Source organism: Bactrocera neohumeralis, chromosome 3, assembly GCF_024586455.1.
Source record: "Bactrocera neohumeralis isolate Rockhampton chromosome 3, APGP_CSIRO_Bneo_wtdbg2-racon-allhic-juicebox.fasta_v2, whole genome shotgun sequence".
Classification (NCBI taxonomy): Eukaryota; Metazoa; Arthropoda; class Insecta; order Diptera; family Tephritidae; genus Bactrocera; species Bactrocera neohumeralis.
Genome location: NC_065920.1, coordinates 28,323,717 through 28,341,835, shown reverse-complemented (window position 1 = coordinate 28,341,835; position 18,119 = coordinate 28,323,717). Strand labels below are relative to the sequence as shown.

At 36.0% G+C, this 18,119-nt stretch overlaps 3 protein-coding genes across 6 annotated transcripts; 1 reads left to right on the top strand and 2 right to left on the bottom strand.

Moving 5' to 3' along the window:
* The first annotated feature begins 733 nt into the window (after nucleotides 1-733).
* On the top strand, nucleotides 734-4,501 carry LOC126753294 (reticulocalbin-2). 4 transcript variants are annotated; one of them, XM_050464632.1, is made up of 4 exons: nucleotides 734-906; nucleotides 1,475-1,757; nucleotides 2,337-2,484; nucleotides 3,589-4,501. In XM_050464632.1, the coding sequence occupies exons 2-4, from the start codon at nucleotides 1,550-1,552 to the stop codon at nucleotides 4,241-4,243; spliced, it is 1,011 nt and encodes a 336-aa protein (XP_050320589.1). In that variant the 5' UTR covers nucleotides 734-906; nucleotides 1,475-1,549; the 3' UTR covers nucleotides 4,244-4,501. The 4 variants fall into 4 exon arrangements, with proteins under 4 accessions (XP_050320589.1, XP_050320587.1, XP_050320586.1 ...); XM_050464630.1 differs by having other exon boundaries at nucleotides 1,452-1,757; XM_050464629.1 differs by having other exon boundaries at nucleotides 1,119-1,757.
* A 435-nt stretch (nucleotides 4,502-4,936) lies between these two features.
* LOC126753299 (SPRY domain-containing SOCS box protein 3) lies at nucleotides 4,937-9,281 on the bottom strand. Its single transcript, XM_050464637.1, has 3 exons — nucleotides 8,716-9,281; nucleotides 7,634-7,860; nucleotides 4,937-7,571 (listed from the first exon to the last, which is right to left on the bottom strand). Exons 1-3 carry the CDS (start codon nucleotides 9,140-9,142, stop codon nucleotides 7,320-7,322), a joined length of 906 nt encoding a protein of 301 aa, XP_050320594.1. The 5' UTR covers nucleotides 9,143-9,281; the 3' UTR covers nucleotides 4,937-7,319.
* A 2,431-nt stretch (nucleotides 9,282-11,712) lies between these two features.
* LOC126753298 (myb-like protein I) lies at nucleotides 11,713-13,299 on the bottom strand. The gene has a single exon (XM_050464636.1). It carries the CDS (start codon nucleotides 12,686-12,688, stop codon nucleotides 11,732-11,734), a length of 957 nt encoding a protein of 318 aa, XP_050320593.1. The 5' UTR covers nucleotides 12,689-13,299; the 3' UTR covers nucleotides 11,713-11,731.
* Between the last annotated feature and the right edge of the window lie 4,820 nt (nucleotides 13,300-18,119).

Genomic DNA, 18,119 nt, shown 5'->3' with positions numbered 1-18,119 from the left:
ACTATTATAAAATTTCTGTTATGGCTATTACTTTGCTAAATATAAATTTACGGAACCAAACCTCAAACATCCTGCATGGCATTTCTCCTTCCTGACCATAATTTTCTGCAGAAATGACAACAGCTGTCAAATATTAAATTGACATTTGATTTCAAAATTTATATTTCAAAAAATATTGCTAATCATACAAAATATGAAGTCTCTGCTTGCGAAATTGACAGCAGCATTTCTAGACATCGTCTATAGCCTATCGAGCTGCCACGTAATTAAGGGTAAACTCAATATTCAGTGTTGCTATTGCAAAATAGAAAATGTAATCGAAAACGATAATAAATCGTAAGAATTTTGTCCACAAAGGACCGATTAAAATTTTTAATTATTGTCATATACCACAATTAATCTGAAAAGTTAATTATTAAAAAACTGACGGCTAAACATCTGTATTATTAATTTAATAAATTTCTCGTTAACGGAGAATACAAAAATATTAGCCGAAAGGTTCACTTATAATAAAGTTTTTTGTTGCATTCTATTGTTCTATAATTAAATATTTAAATATTTGTTTTCTTTAAATTTCTGGCACTCATTATTTACAAGATTTATACAAATGTAATGTAAATTTAGTTAATTTCAAAACATTTTATCGATAAAAAAATTAAGGAACATAACATCCCTGTTGTTGTCGGAAGAGCCTTCCGATTAATGTTTTCATTCTTTTCTTTTCGCGCATGTTTTCATATATAAACAAACAGATAACTGAGTCAACAAGAACAAAAATAACTAAACAATAATAAAAATAAGCATTTGGTATATATTCTGATAATATGAGTGTAGTTTTAATCAATTGAATGGCTGTTCTACCATTCATGAAAGTAACGGAAGAACCATTAAAAGGTTTACGCGAAGGTAAAATATCTAATATTAAAACAATGTTATAATAAAACTACAATACCGAATGGCATCGGAAACTTAGCAGTGCAGTTTTATATACATACACCCATGCTATTATTTATATTATATACCTACAGGATGCTGTAGTACGAAGAGCAACTATAGAAAATATCTATACATCACTAAAAGAAAATATACAATATTTTAGTCTTAACTCAATTTTTCAGTGAGGAGCATTATCGCCGGTAGCCAGAGCTTGCATATAGTTACATAAATTTCCATATATACGCTCCCTAATTTCAATGTATATGCTGCGAGACAGTTGATGAGCGATCAGCAGCTGTAGCGGGCAATTGAGAGCATTTTACATTTGTTTGCAAATTAACCGTGTGGCATTAATATTGAAAATAATAGCAAATGAAGTTTACAAAGTGAATATATAAACCAAAGAGAATATTTCTTAATAACAGCACCTTGAAAGTACCATATTGCCAATATAAATATTTCAAGTATTCGAATTTTAAAGTGGTGACGAAGTCAAATTCCTTTTACTCAAATAGGCTTAGTGTATTTAAATCTACAGAGAAAAACAGTCGCACACACAAGTGGCAAAGACCTTGGTCTACAAGAACGTTTAAAGTGAAATTCATATAGAAAAATGTCGCACCTAGGAATTTTCTTTTTGTTGCTAGCCTTTGTGCTAGTTGTTAACTCTATACCTGCGTATGCAGGGGTCGCACACGCTCATAAACACGAAAAACATAATAGTAAAGAACGGCTTAAGGATGGAATATATGCTGGACGTGATGCACATCATCATGAAGACGGTGACCATAATGTGGAATTTGATCATGAAGCAATAATAGGTGAGTGGAAATTGTATTTTTATAGGTAGTTCAAATTTTCAAAATGATCAGATTGCCAAAAAATTATTTTTCCATATATTACTTTATTTACTTTAATTATTATTAGCTACTAAACCAATTTATTAAAAACATTAAATAATTATTAACATTCATTAAACATTCCGCTATTAAAGCAGACATAAAAGCATTTAAATTGGTCTACAAAATTTTTTTGAATTCTAATAAAACAATTTTTTAGATATATGATGTTTAAATATAAAAGATAAATGCGCAAAAACTGCCAATATGACAAAAAATACCTTGCTGGATTTATGAGCAGATTCTTTAAGAATAAATTAGCTTCCTATAACTCACAACGATTGTGTTGTTGTTGGTGTTGGCATTACCAACGTTTTGAAGGGACGTGTCAATTGTTTATACACGTGTGTTTCTTTTATTTCCAACTTATTTATGCATACACATGTTGTATAAGTTATTAAAGAGAAAGAATGGAGGCAAAAAACTTCCGCATAAACATTCTTTAGAATTGTAATTTTACTAAAAATTATGTATACCGGTTTTTCTACCTTCCTCTTTTAGGCAGCCTCAAAGAAGCAAAGGAATTCGACAAACTTACACCTGAGGAATCTAAAAAGCGATTGCTTGTACTTATAAAGTTAATGGATTTAAATAAGGATGGCTTTGTTGAGCGTCATGAGCTAAAAGCTTGGATTTTAAGGTCTTTTAAGTGAGTTTTATGTTGTTGATTAATGCTTTCATTATCTTCATTCTAAAAAAGCACTAAATATTACTTTAAATTTTAAAACATCACGACAATCACGTGCTAGTTGCCTCCGCTTGCCGGTAAAAATTCAAATTAACTTACATAATTTGTATGGTACATATATGGGTTTATCAACCTCACTGCCATGTCGTTGGTCTATTCTTATTATAATAGGGGTACAAACAGATACACATACATTATATTATCCAGTATTACAAATGATTATACATGTAGTTACACATGTAGATCAGCGAGCGAATATTATGTATATTTTTATTAAAAGCTTTGTAAATGTTTTTGACAAATTTCTTTATTCATTACCTTTGCTTTTAATCAGACAATTTGAATTTCTTTTTCATTATCTTCTTTGGGGTTAGGTGTAGTCAGACAATTTCAAATTTTTTTTTGTCCAGTAAATAATTTATTTTATAAGGTACAACCATAATTATCTAAAGTTTCGACTTGACAAAATTAAAAAAGTAATAATTTTAAAGTAATCGCTGTCTGTGTTGTTCCAGTTTCAACCGAAGCTCCTTGCCGTTACCATAATTAATTCTTGGAGATTCAACTAAAATCAATCAGACAAAACAAATTGTTTCATTAACAGAGCATCATTTTAGGCCTATTCGAAGCTTTTTGTTAAATTAACAAGCTGGCGCCCTTGGAAAAATGGTTTCCAAATATTCGGGGAAAAAACTAAGAGTTAATTTTTTTTTTCTTTCGACCAGGCATTAGTTTTTCATGTTTTCAAAAAGTTATAATAATTTCATTGAAATTACCTAGCGATTTTTAAGTTACAGTGGTCACTATTAAAAAAAAAGCATTTTGAAGTTTTACACAAACCTGATTTACTTCAAATTTTCAGAAAATATTTCTATGATATATATGTATGTAATACTCTAAATTTTTTGGCTAGTCAGAATAGCCCTAACCAAATACATATACGCTTAATTGCTTTAATAATAAAGTATTTACAAATTAACAAAACCTATTAATATATCTAAAAACAAATTTAATAACTTAAATATGTTATGTAATAATTAATATCAATTTCAAAAACAAAAACAGAAAACTTGGTGAAGAGGAAGCAGCAGATCGTTTGGAAGAAATCGATGCGGATGGTGATGGAAAGGTCACATGGAAGGAATATCTTAAGGATACTTTCGAAATGGAAAATGAAGACGAAAAAAAGGAATTAATTGATTTCGATAGCTACGATGAAGAGAAAGAAATGATTAAATCAGATAAGGAGCTATTCAATGCAGCAGATTTGAATAAAGATGGCGCATTGGATTCAAAAGAATATGTGCTTTTTTATTCACCAGAAGAACATCCAGAAATGTTACCAATCGTATTGGAACACACGCTACGGGAGAAAGATACCAACCATAATGGTGAAATAGATTATGCGGAATATATTGGCAGTGCAGGTCAAGATCGTAGCCGCGAATGGTTAGTTGAAGAAAAGGATCGTTTCGATCACTTGGATGAGAATGAGGATGGTCTACTAACCGGTAATGAAGTACTCAACTGGGTGGTGCCGAATAGCGAGGCTATAGCTACAGATGAGGTCGATCATTTATTTGTATCGACAGATGAAGATCATGATGATCGCTTAAGCTATTTGGAAATACTAAACAATTACGACACATTCGTTGGCAGTGAAGCTACGGATTATGGCGATCATTTACAGAATATAAATCATTTCCTTGACGAGCTATAAGCGGACAAATTAAACAGCGGGTTTAATAAAATTTCCGTTTAATGCCATATTTTTTGCGACACCAAACGCTTGCCCAAACGTACAATAGCAAATTGTGTTTTAGATTTTCGTTTAGAAAAGTATATACATAATTATTATTAATTATTTAGTGTAGTTTTATTATTTCTTAATATTCCTCCGCCTACTTGTATGTAAAATAGAATTTTCTAAGTATTTATTGTACAGTAATAAGAATCAATAAATTCACCACCACCACTATATTGTGTTTGTTTCTAAAAACCAGCAACCGGTTGCACTGAAGTGGTAATACGCTTCGCACATACAAAAGAATCTACACAAGAACTTGATTTCGTCGATTACTTTGTATAGCAGCTATATACTATAGTGGTCCGATTTAAGCAATTCGTTTGGAGATTATACCGTTACCTTAGAAAATCATCTGTGTCCATTCTCATGATAATCGAGTCTAAGTAAACGGGGCGGACCCGTACTTTTAACCGGCCAAGGACAGTCAATTCAGATTATGTTTCAAAATTACTTCAGGAATATTTTCTGTCGATACAGTACACAATAATCTGTGCCAAATTTCGGAAAATATCTCGTAAAATAAAATAGTTTTCCTACAAAAAGTTGATTTTGATCGTTTAGTTTACCCACCTGAATGCTTTCAACACAATTAAGATGCTTTCCCGCTTATTTAGACACACATAGTTTTTTTTATTAGACATAAATAGTTTTATAATGCGTGTTGTTGAATATTTTTCACATTTGAACAAATAACTTAACTAATTACAGTTATTTTCTAAAATTGCTGACTGCCGATGGCGTTTTTATTTTTGCGCTAGCAGTGCAACAACTTATATGACTAGAATTCACCCAATTCCGCTTTCGATAATTTACATTTTTCAATATTAAAGCCTTGCATATTTGCAAAACGTTTTAAATAGTTTTAGGATAGGCGGAAATTTTTTTAACTCAAATGAACAAAATAAAAAGCAACACAGTAACAGAGTTATTCAATAAGAAAAAAATTGTTCGTTTAAAAAGCAAACTAATTACAAAGAAGGATCAGGGTAAAATGTATTATATTTATTTATATATGTGTTTAAACACATGCTTTGTATACAATTTACAAAATAACTGAACATTAACCGCAATGCAAATGTATACTAATACAATCTTATAAGTTATCACAATATTGCACCAAATAGGCCTTTGTATTTTTAAATAATTTTACGCTAAGTTTATTTATGTGTATGGAATAGGCATACAAACGTCAAATAAAGAAAAGTTATCGAAATGTTTTCCGATTAATTTACAAATAACAATTTAAAAAAAAAGAAGAAACATTAACCTCCTTCACAAATAAAGAAGTTTCTTTACAAGAACAAAGTTTTGATTGGCCGGTTTGTATATCTCAAAAACTGAGAGACTAATTCGCGTATATTCAGACGGACATGACTAAAACGGTTCAGCTCTTTACGCTGACGTGTACATACATACATATGTACATATGTATATATTGATTCCAAATACCTTTATATTATAACATAAAACAAAAAAAAACGTCAATTTACAAGCAAAGAGGAAAATATTCCAAATTCGTTTATATTAAAACATAAAACAAAAAAAAAACGCGAATTTACAAGCAAAGAGGAAAATATTATAATAATAATACTGATTGAAATAAAAGTGATTTGGAACTAGATGTCATTGAAAGTGCAATTTAAAACTGCTTTTATGACAAAAATATATCAAATCTAAAAACACATATTAAAAATATAAAAATCACACCAAATATACAAAAATTATATCTTTTATAGATTAAATTTTACTATATACCTATATTTAATTTTAAATATTTTTTATGTTTTTGTCAAACTTGTATTGGTATTCATTTCTTCATGCCTTAGTTTACGCCTATTCAATTTCTTGCGCTTGCATTCAAGTTTTCCTAAGTTTTATTTTTTTTTTAATAAATGCAAGTCTAATTATTGTTTTTGTTTACATCTAATAATTATTTGTAGTGACTAGCTTTTATGTAGTTATAAGCTTCAAATACTATATATGTATGTTCATGCACAAGTTTGTATACAATTTGTTGACTTTACAGTACACAAACTTCAATGAAAAAGTTTATGCGACAATTTCCTGCTTATTTGTATGTGTGTGCCTTAGTAGCGAATTTACCATATAATCGAAGCAAATGCAGATAGACAGATTTGTTTATATACAAGTGCATATAGTCTATATCTTGCATAATATATGGCACGGCGGACTTCACGGTTTATTAAATTATGCACTAAGATTTATAATACATTTGTTCAGAACTCTTATTACTCACTTGTTTTAAACAATATTTCGCTTCAGAAATTAATTAAAATTAAAGTTTAACTCAAATTTTAATCATCGAAATAATTTTAACAATTTAGTAAAAATACTGATTGCGCCTCAAAATATGCATTGACATTCTATTTACGCTTCTCCGCGTTGAGCTTTTGTGCTTCAAAGTAGAAAAGCGATTTTAAACGCCAATTTGTCAATAACCATTTAGGTGAGGCCAGCTGTACAAGTGGCTGAACGTTACAGGGCTCAATATGGTACTATTTAAAGAGCATAAGAATCTCTAATGTTTACGTTTTTTAGTTTTCTCATTAACAAGATTAATTATTATCAATTATTATCAATTAATATTGACGATTATTTTAATTATGAAAAGATGGTGTACCGAATTGCGTTCTGAACTACCGCCGATAACGTGTTGTCATAGCTTTGTTTTGCACTTGTATGTGAATTTGACATTCTTGTCAATAAGCTTACTACCTTGTTCTCATGTATTTTATACCAAATTAATTACATCGCGGATTGCTCATATGCTGATAGGAGTGATTTGAAGCAGTTTTAAAATTTTTTTCAAATGTTCCAGCAAACAAGGACGCATTTATAATTATAAACTATATTTACAATATTTAATTTGTATAAATACACACACACACACACTCATATACCCATGTTAGTACCACCGTTCTTTTAGTATTACTCCAAATACCACTTACGCAGTGTCAGCTGTTACAATTTAAAAATCGCATAAAATGTCATAGTTGTCCACTTGGCGCAGTGGCGCCACATCGTTCACCACTTCGCTCAAATATTGCGTAATGAGTGGCGGCAATTTCAATTTTACCAAATCCTCTCTCGTCTTGACGTGCTTAATAATTTCGGCTCGACAACGATCTTGCAGATTTACAAAATCCCGCCGCGTACACTTCAGAGTCATTTCAGTTTTCGCCGCAGTCGAGCAGACAATCGGATATAGCGGTTCCTTTATCTGTATAGATTAATACATATGTAAAGATTTTCAAATTAATATATTCAATAATTTTTGCTTACCTTATCTAAACCCCTAAAAGCTACACCCAAACATTTGCCATCTTTGTAATAGCTGAGCGTACCCTCGATGCCATCGAAGAGCACGCCTATAACTGTGGGGTGATTTTCTTTGAAACGTTTAGTGTACAGCAGCGCTACACCTTTGTGCCAAAGCACACCCTTGTGCGATAGACCCCAGCCATGTTCATTCTCACCGAGCATATTCCGAAAGGAGTTGGCGTGAAGTCCTGCAATGTTAGAATGATGTGAATAGTAAAATTGTCATTGTGACAACCGTCAAACTTAAAAAATTTCAAGGGAAAAGCGAGCTCAAGCACTTTAAGGTCTAGCTGAGCGTGCGAAGACAGCGAAGAGTCGATTCGGCACCGTTCGCATCAACTCGGCCCGACGTATGGAACGACTTGGCGTATTTTACGCCGAGATCTTAAATTTAAAGCGTACAAAATACAGCTTGTGCAACAACAGGAACCGTTCGATCCTCCCAAGCGACATCGCTTCGCTCTATGGGCTCTTGAAAAGTTGCAAGAAGACCCGACGTTTTCGAGCCAAATTTTGTTTAGCTATGAGACTCATTGCTGGCTCAAAGAGATTCAGGAGTTGCCATTTCATCCAGAAAAAATAACAGATTGAAGTGGTTTGTGGGCCGATGCAATAATCGGTCCATTTTTCTTCAAAAATGATGCCGGTTGAAATGCTCGAACGAGTCAATGAACTTAGACTCAACGGATGGACCATCTGAGACGTATCCACCGCCAACATTGGAAAAAGATAGTGTTCAAAAAATAAATGTCAAAGAAAGAAGTAGGGAACCTAGAAATGGATCACTCTTAACTTGTATATAATTGGAGCCAACAACTGTGACATATAATAAGCGTTTGTTACTGCTTATCGCCTCGCTCCCAAGGAGCTTTATATGTAAATATCCATTCGGTTGACATGAGCTCAAGACTACCGAACATATACTAGCCGATGACGTAATTTTTTAAAAAACATTGGTTTCTGATGAGATTTAAACTAACGATTTACGAGTACTATTTCGAATTGATGGGAATGTCGGTATGAAAATATAGAAAAATGCTTACGTGCTTGCTTTGTGCCGATACCAAACATAATACTGGTGCCGAAGACACGCTGCGACACATGCAATTCCCAATAGAAGCGGCCATTATTCAGCGGGCGTTTGCCTTGTACACCCGCCGTTCCTTTACTCCAATTTGGATGAAAATGCACTGTGCGATTATTGGGACCACTCAGCACTATTTCTTTCGAGCGATGCCGTTTACTCCACGTCCAATTGTCCTCGCAGCCATGCTCCAGCGGCATGACTTTTTTACGTCTCACCAATTGAGAGGAAGTTCCACTTCCGCCACCACCACTTCCATTAACCGCATTTGTATTGGCCGCCGACGAATTCAGCGCCGGCATCGATGCGCCATTTAACGGTTCGTTAAGTCTTGCGTCCGATTTGGCTGATGAGTTTAACGAATTATTGTCGTCATCCGAGGACATTTTACTGCCTTTACTTTTACGTTACAACTTATGTATGTATGTACGTCCAGATACTTGTAATTAAATTGTTGAGCTACAGTATAATCGATTTCAGTGCCACGTTGCACTTTTGTAGTGTTCTACTGTTACTACTAAGGTCACTACTTGACAGTTTCTAGCATCTAGAAAACGAGAATTCTACAAGCGGCAGGTGTTTTTGTATTTCTGGCATTTGAGTAGTCTAGTCACTGTTGTCTGACGAAAAGAAGGTCACTTCCGGTTGTTGCGTATTCTTCACACCTGCAAAAGCACTTTGCCCTGTTCAATTGCACCTGTATAACGGTAAACGTTTTGTTACATACACATTCATCTAGTATCACTGCCAACACAACTTACACGTTTGACCCACTCGGCACAAGTCCTTTGTCTCGAGAACCCTTTTGTGTCGCTGCGTCTTCTTGGTTGTCGATATTTTCAATTCTCTCTGCTCGCCTGTTGCCGTTTAACTGCTAATAGTTATTGTTTAAGGTACCAATAAGATTGCCGTTCTTGTATCTAGTTGAAGTGAGAAAGGTTATAAAATATATTTACTAAAAATGATTACTAAAATATTTCGCTGGATATGAGTAAACAAAATAAAAAAAAACCGACAAACACGATTTTGAGGAAATAAAAATATTTCAATCATTCGTACATACACCCATACATACAAACATGCTCATTGATGGAAAATAATTGGTGTGCTCAAATAATGAAAATTATTTGCTGGGTTTATCAGCACCTTATACCCGAGCACAACTTATTGCCGAGCAGAATTTCGCATGGGAACGCTATCTTCAACCAAATCAAAGAAATCAAGGAAAAAGAATCATTCGATCTACGACCTTAAAAAGTTTTGAGGTAAAAATGGAACGACGTCGCCTCTGGCGTGGTCAATACTTTTTGGGTTTCAAAACTTAGTAGTTTTGGGGTGAGTTGCTAGAGCCAAGAGAAAATCGGATGAAATGCCGCAACTTACTTTTCTTCTGAAGCTCGTGTAGAATGACGCCCAACGACCCTCAAAAGTATCCTTCAAAATAATATATGTATAGTATATAATACTCATAGCAAAAATACGCAAGAAAGATTTGCCATTGACTGCTAAAGTTCAACTGGGATTAGGAAGAAGTTTTTTTGTTGATCGGAACTGCGATCGGAGCCTGGATCTGCACATGCTTACGTAGATAGATAGATAAATAAATAAGTGAGGTATGCACCGCGACCTAAGGTCTATTGTTTCCTCTCCTAAGTCACAACGACTCACTTAGCCCCAGCACATTGATGAATTCCAATATATTGCTTGGTGCTATTTGGAAACATGGATCCAAGGGCCTTTATCTTGCGTCTGCAGACTGCCAATTTGCACAAGAAGATAGGCCCGTGTTACATAAGCGCTTCTTGAGCTTACAATGGCCAGTGTAGTCTGCGACAAGTAGCCGGAGTTTTTCCTTTGGGAGGTTGATTTCGTAGTTAAAACTTTATTAGCAACTTAGCATAGCAAATGCCTTGGAGTTATTGCCAATACCTTTCCTGCCTACTCCTTCCGCCTTACGGAGCAGCTCCATTATGGTATGAGAACCAACCACAATAAAAGATTCCGGTCCTAACACGTTGGTCGATACTGTGAGCTCGACAGCCAGTTCATTCCCGGCTATACCTTTGTGACCGGGCACCCAGATAAGCTGCACTTGGTAACGATCTGATAAACTATTCAGTCGTTCTATACACTCCTGCACCAACAGCGATTTGACCTCGTAGGCAGAGATCGCTTTACGTGTCGCTAGACTGTTGTTGAGTATGGCTATACGTTCATTGCGATAGTTGCGTTGGAGACTTATCTCTACTCATCGTCTTTTAGCAAAGACCTTTGCTTGGACTATGCTGGGAAAATTTCCCACAGGTATGGGGAGTTTGGTGGTTCTACGACCCCTGCAGTAATTCTCTCTGACATTTTCGAGCCGTCGGTGTACCGTCGTTGATTGTATTATCCCTAAACAGTTGGTCGAAAGTGGAATCATTCTATGCAGCCTTACTGTGAAGGATAATTTTGAACTTTCTAGTGAAGTTTACTCTTTACGTAATGCTGTCTCTTGGGAGAAGAGACTCTAGTAATTCACCACTTAAGGGCTTCATTCGCTGGGATGAGGTTACCTTTCCTCTGCCAAGCCCCTTTGGCTACCTGCCCGATTACTAGGTGAAGCGGTGTGAGTTCTAGATGTCTTATATACTTCAGCGACTGCCTCTTGAGAATTATTCCGAAAAAAGCGCACTGTCTTTATACTCTGATATTATTTAGAAATATCCAAAAGATAATAAGTCTAGAGAATTCCGGAGTTGGAGGACGTGTTCCAACGTTATGGTGAAGAGAAACACTTCCAATTGAATTTCTTGCGGCAGCAAAAGTTAATAAACATTTTTGGGCTAAGACAAAAACAAATAGAAATCATTCCAGCATATTTCAATACTCGGATAAGTCACAGTTTGAATACAAATATTATTTAGATTCCTTTACATATAGGTATGTACGCATGTGCGCACTTACTCACCTGTAGTTTTTATGTTTTTCGTCACTTAAAGGTAAGTTGTTGTTATTGTGGATGTCTTCGCTGTCGCTAGTTCTAGTTCAACAGCCAAACTTGGGGACAATTCTTCGACAGATCCCGCCTCTTCAACACCATAATATGCAACACTTTCTATGGAGGTCGCTAGACCAGAGTCCGTGGTATCGATATCAGAGAGCGAACCATTAACATTGTACACCGAAGCGAAGGGTGATTGGTAGCCGCTGGATGAATTTGATGTGGACGTATCCCACAATGGACTGCTACTACTAGAACTACTACTGCTACTATTATTGCCGGCGTTTCTTGCTCTCATGAACTCTTCATATTGCTGTCGCCTCAAATACTGCCTTTGAAGCTGATATTGTTTTTGCATTGGGTTTTGCTGCTGCTCTTGTTGTTGCTGTTGCTGTAGTTGTGTTTGATGTTGTAGTGACGTTGTGACAGTCAATCGATTTTTCAAATTTCGCTTCAATTCACGACTTACTTTACGCTGCTGCCGTCGTTGCGCCCATGTCTGCTCCAACGTCGTCGAAGTGCTGCCACCGCAGAGTGGCTGCCAGAAGCGTGGCCGATTCTGTGTCGACAGGTAGCCGCTAGATTGCTGTAGCTGTTGCTTGTGTGCCTTCTGTATTTCCAATTTTTGCAAATGAAAATGATGACAACAATAACCCTGCGGACTGTTAGCGCAAAAACGACAAGCCTCAGCTAGAATGCCTCCAGCACCATCTGGTTCACCACCACATGTGGATAGATTGTTTCGTTTGCGTGGCTGTCTGTTACTCTCTAAGCCTCCAGTATGGTATTGCTCTAGCAGGAGCTTGCGTGTCGCAGCTGAGGACGTCTCAGCGGCTTCCTTAAGTAGACGTGAATTCTTTGGATTGATCCATCGATCGTGTATATGCAGGACCAGACGTTGACAGTATAAACATAGCGATTGAAACAATAACAACAAAACGATAATCATATATGATTGAAGTTTGCGTGCGAACTAGAATGCGAACCCGACTTAGAAGCGGTTGAGGTGACAATGTGGAGACTAAATTTTCTGAATGATGAAATTTTAGACTTGATTAGCACACAGTGTTGAAAACTGACTGCGCTCTGCTGTTGTTACTGCAGACACAGGGTTTTCTTGAATATTTCTATTGTCTGTGAAGTTGTTTGCTGGTGATGGTGGTAATACAGGCAGTGTAAACTTTTGGTGAGTCTGGGTATGTTTTCATTTTTTTTTTGTGTCGAATATGTGGTGGTGATTTTTTCTTAACTTCTGGGGTTGATTTTTACGTTCGACTCAATTTTTCAGTGCTTACAACTTATTGGATTTTTTTTTATTTATGCACATATGTATATGATTTTCATAAGAATTGAGTACTGGAAACGCGATATTGCACTTTTATTTTTCAACTACAACTAAACCAAGGACTTAGTGTAGAACTAAATATAACTTTTTCAATGAAATTATTTTCATTCGATTTTATTCTTGCACGAACACTTATCGACTCGGCGCTCACTCGCTCCTTAGCTCGTTAGTTCGTCTGTATTACTCCATTCTTGCCCGACTTCTGTCAGCCGTCTGCTCTGCTCAAGTGCGCGCAGGCCGCCCAGCAACCCCCTTTTCGCGTCGAATTTTCCAGTCTGTCATGCAATCTTCCATCCAACCCCGTTTGACGTTTCCATTAACATTCCTCGTAGTCACTTGTGTATTTTCCACCCCCAATTAGACTAGTTAATATCTCGCCAGATTACAAATGCACATATACACACACATACATATGTATGTACAAGATATAATGTTATATAGTTGTATGTGTGTTTCCCTCTATTTGCCTTTTTGTTAAACTTTATTGCATTCTTTGTTTTGTTACTGGTTTTCGCGTTCCCCCAACTTCCCGTCCGCTAGTTTCGTTCATTCATTGCACTTGAAACGAAAAAGTTGACGTGCCATTTGTGCACGTGGAGGGGCGCAAGTGTCTCGCGTGCTTTCATCCCTAAAGCAGTTACCTTTGCAGATGTGTCGAGGTCTAGTACGTATTTACATACATACATACTTACATACGTGCTCGTATACATATATACATATGTGTATACATAGATATGTAAATTTATTTCAGGCAAACGCACATGCGCCCGCATTTTTGGCATGTTTATCAGAAACAGATATCAGTTAGTTACACACAACTATGTACATACATATATATATGTATATATACATACATTCATTGATATAAAAGTGAGCCAAGTTAGGCGAAGTTCGTTTTTGTTAAAATGCGACATACTATAGTATGTATGTACATATGTTTGTATTAGACTGAAGTCCCACTTCGTTGAACTTTATTTTTCTCCTAAAAGAGTAACAACTAGAAGCTCTGTTAGAGTCATGAGTAGTTTTTATTGAAACAAATCTACATTTTATCACAGCACCGAAGCTATAATACCCTTCACGGGTACATTTATTTTAGCAAGAGGATACTTGGTTTAAGACCGGAAGTTATGAGCTGCTTGAGTCATATGTAAAAGATTCGTTTCTGGCCACTTCCAAAGGCACTTAGAGAACTTTCCTCACTTAGGTGACAACACATGACTCAATCCCCCCAGCAACCTAGCAACCATATATGTATATAAAAACACCAACTTCGGTTGCAACGAATATAGAATGCCTTTCACAAATACAAAAGTTTCCATACAAGAACTTGATTTTTATCGGACGATTTATACGTATAAGGCAGCTATATGCTACAGTGTATCTTAAAAACTGATGGACTAGTTTGCGGTGTCCAAGACTGGAAAAGATATATGTATAAGGCCACTATCATACTATACATACGCGAGTCAAAGTGGTGTTCCTAGAAGGGCTAATGGATATACATGCATACAAAAGGAGTCGATCAACCGAAATTGTCCTACACGAAGTGATTAATGTAATTGAAAAGTCACTACATCACAAACAATGGCGGCCTTTCTTGGGGTACATAGAAGGGACTTTCAACAATATAGAAATAAGCACGATTATTTATTGTCTCAAACATAGCGGTATAGATGGTGTGCAGATGGAGACGATCGGTGGTTATGAGCAGAAGGGCTATAGCGTCAAATGGTTAAGCGACACAATCAAACCATGTAAGCAGTGGGACTCTTCAAGGAGGTATCCTTTCCCCGCTTTTATGGTTGGTGGACGGAATACTAATTCAACTGGATGGAGGAGGTGTGAAAGCAATAGCATAGGCTGACGACAAAATGTTGGTGGTGTCAGGGATGTTTTCTTTCACAATCGGGTTACACCTATGGGCCGTGGTGGGACTAGGTGTTAACCCCATTAAAATGGAACTGATGCTTTTCATATGCAAAACAAAAATTTTTTTCTCATATAAAAAATGAAATATTTTATTAGAATTTTTATTGTTACTAACATACACTATTAATAAAGAAATTTTGAAATAAAAAAAAGAAAATTTTAACTCGGCCATTGCAACACCATTTCCGCTGACCCCTCGGAAAAAAGATGCACTCGCGTTGACAGGATAACTCCTTACAGGATCATCTAAAGTGAAAAAATACGTGTTTTAGTTAAAACCTTAACTTAGAACTTGGACGAAGGAAAAAACAAACTGAAAATTGGATTTTTAGCAGACATTTTTACAAAAGAATTAAAATTTCCGCAATTTTTTTTCGTTAGCTTAAAAAAACCATACTTCGTGCAAGTCTTTAAGAATTGTATCTCAAAGACCTGTGTAAAATTTCATGAAGATCGGTTGATTAGTTCTCGAGAAATCTTGCCAACCGATTTCAAAAACATAGTTTCGAGAAAAACGCCTTTAAAGGCGGCGTATTTAGACTAGCTAGCCTCGAGCGCCTCAGTTCTCAAATCTCCGAAACTATTACTCGGATCAACTTGAAAATTTATGACAATATTCAGGAGCTGTTATAAAATTTAATAAGACAATAAAAAATTAACATTCTTGAACCAATAAACCCATATAGCCACTTAACTTATGGAAAACTAGTTTGGTGACCAGCCGTAAACAAACAATACAATATCAGCAAATTAAATGGAATACGAGGAGCAGTGCAGCGGTTACCGGAACTATCAAGTCCTGTCCGACTGATGCGGTCAATATACTACTGCATCAGCTACCAATGGACGTGTATGCTCTGAAAGTAGCCGCAAGTTCTGCTATTATAATTGAGGAATTAGGAGAATGGAGACGGATAGAGTCTGGGCATAGCGCCATCATAATTAAATAAAATATAAGTAAATGAGCCTATATCCTCCCAAGTTAAATTGCAATGGACACTTTCAGGGAGGATTCCATCTTTACGTGAAAAAAGAGGTATATATGTTTTCGGAACTTCTTTTCTTATTCGCTTATCAAACTCAGCCAGAATCTTTCAAGAGAAGGCCTGTGAAGTTATATTTAATAACTGCGGGAGGATACAGAAGCAACCATATACACGAACAGCCAGGCGGCTTTGCTTACCTTGTCGACACTACAGATTAATTCCAACGTAGTCAACAACTGAAGGTAAGCCTTCACTGCCAGGTCAATTCCGGCGGACGAGTTAACAAAGCTAAGAACCTCTTTAGACGATAGGGAGCTTTATAAGCATTTTGTACAAATCGCACAGAGCAAATGGAACCCAAAAACGAGTTGCAAGATAACAAAGCAATTATGGCTGAAATATGATAGGAATAGAAGGTCCTTATAGCTACTATAACGGGCACTGGTCTTGTGAGAATGAACCAAAAATGTGCCTGCTTCATAACCATAGCTGCCGCAGCTGCAAGAAAGAAGAGAATACGGATACGGCTTTCCTTTGCCTCTGCGAGTACTCAGTTTTATTACAAATCCGTCAATACTTGAAACCCATCAGGCAACACCTTGAATGTTTGTCCACAAAAAGCACAACGAATATACTTAAGTAGTGTCATTGAGAGCACCAAATGGTTCGAGCGCATCGAAGAAACGGAATAGCAAAGCGATAAGGTCCTACGACAATGCATCAAATGGCGCAAATTGAACCCTCAGTGGCGGCTCTCCTACCTATCCGCCGAGACCGCGTATACTACTGTGGGCAAAAAATAATAAGACTTTTTAAACTCTTGCAACCAATTGCTACAGAGTATTATAGTTTTGTTCACCTAACGGTTGTACGTATCACCTAAAACTAAGCGAGACAGATATATCGTTATACATATATATGTAAGTATAAATGCTTAGGATGACGAGAAAAGTTGAAATCCGTCCGTCCGTCCGTGCAAGTAAAAAATGAGTTATCTTGATGAAACATGGTATGTGGGTTCCTTAGTACAAAAAAAATTCGAGTTCGTAGATGGGCGTAATCGGACCACTGCCACGCCCACAAATCGCCATTAACCGAAAACATATAAAGTGCCATAGCTAAGCATTAAATTAAAATATAAAGCTGTAATTTGGTACAGAGGATCGCAGTAGCAAGTGGCACCTGTGGGCAAAACTGTGCGTGCTCCCGCCCTCTTACAAGTTTAATACACATACATATTTCCTAAACCTCTTAAGCCACAACAACCAAATTTGCCGAGTAAAAATCTTATAAGAACTTCTACCGACAGTGTGAAAATAGATGAAATCGGAGGCCAACCCCGCTCACTCCTTATCTAACTGTACTGTTAAAAACTACTAAAAACGCAATAAATCAATAACTAAATATGCCAGAGCCATTAAATTTTACCACCGTGATGGTATGAGAGTCCTTTATGAGAGCCGCTATGAAAATTGGACAATGGGCGTGGCCCCGCCCACTTTTTGGTGAAACCGATTTTGACAAAATTTATCGCATGGCATTCTTCTTATATTCTTATATCACATTGTGAAAATGGACGAAATCGGACAACAACCACGCCTACTTCCCATATAGCACAATTTTAAATTCCACTTGATTCGTTCAGTTTCCAGTACACAAATCAACAAGCAATTAATATAATGGGATAAAACTTTGCAAAAATTCCAGTAAAAACTGTTCAAGCCCCTAGGTATCGAATATTTAGACTCCGGTGTCTATACTTGTAATTGACTTTTGATCGAAAATGTCGGTCGAGGTGTGATATATATAACTGAAATTAAGATATAATCTGTCTTTTATAATGTTTTGTCTGTATGTCAAATTTTGTTGAGTTGGACGAAGTATTGATCGGTACCTTAACCTCCATATACTTAATATAAAGATTTTCGAACTTCCGGGTGACTTTGTACCGCAATATGTGAGTTATCCCAATGAAAATAAGAGAGCGTGTTTTATTCATTACAGTGTATCTTTGTGCTTAAAATATATAGATTTGAGCGAAAACTTGGCCTAGCCCCTATAGAACTAATATCCGCATTTTCGAACATCCGGCAGACTTTACTCCATATGATTGGTTT

Bases quoted from the DNA above. Each gene is read 5' to 3' on its own strand.
- LOC126753294 (XM_050464632.1), top strand. From the start codon at position 1,550: ATGTCGCACCTAGGAATTTTCTTTTTGTTGCTAGCCTTTGTGCTAGTT. The intron at 1,758-2,336 runs GTGAGTGGAAAT...TTCCTCTTTTAG, and splicing joins TGATCATGAAGCAATAATAG to GCAGCCTCAAAGAAGCAAAG. The intron at 2,485-3,588 runs GTGAGTTTTATG...AAACAAAAACAG, and splicing joins TGGATTTTAAGGTCTTTTAA to AAAACTTGGTGAAGAGGAAG.
- LOC126753298 (XM_050464636.1), bottom strand. From the start codon at position 12,688: ATGATTATCGTTTTGTTGTTATTGTTTCAATCGCTATGTTTATACTGT.
- LOC126753299 (XM_050464637.1), bottom strand. From the start codon at position 9,142: ATGTCCTCGGATGACGACAATAATTCGTTAAACTCATCAGCCAAATCG. The intron at 7,861-8,715 runs GTAAGCATTTTT...CTAACATTGCAG, and splicing joins TATCGGCACAAAGCAAGCAC to GACTTCACGCCAACTCCTTT. The intron at 7,572-7,633 runs GTAAGCAAAAAT...TAATCTATACAG, and splicing joins CTTTTAGGGGTTTAGATAAG to ATAAAGGAACCGCTATATCC.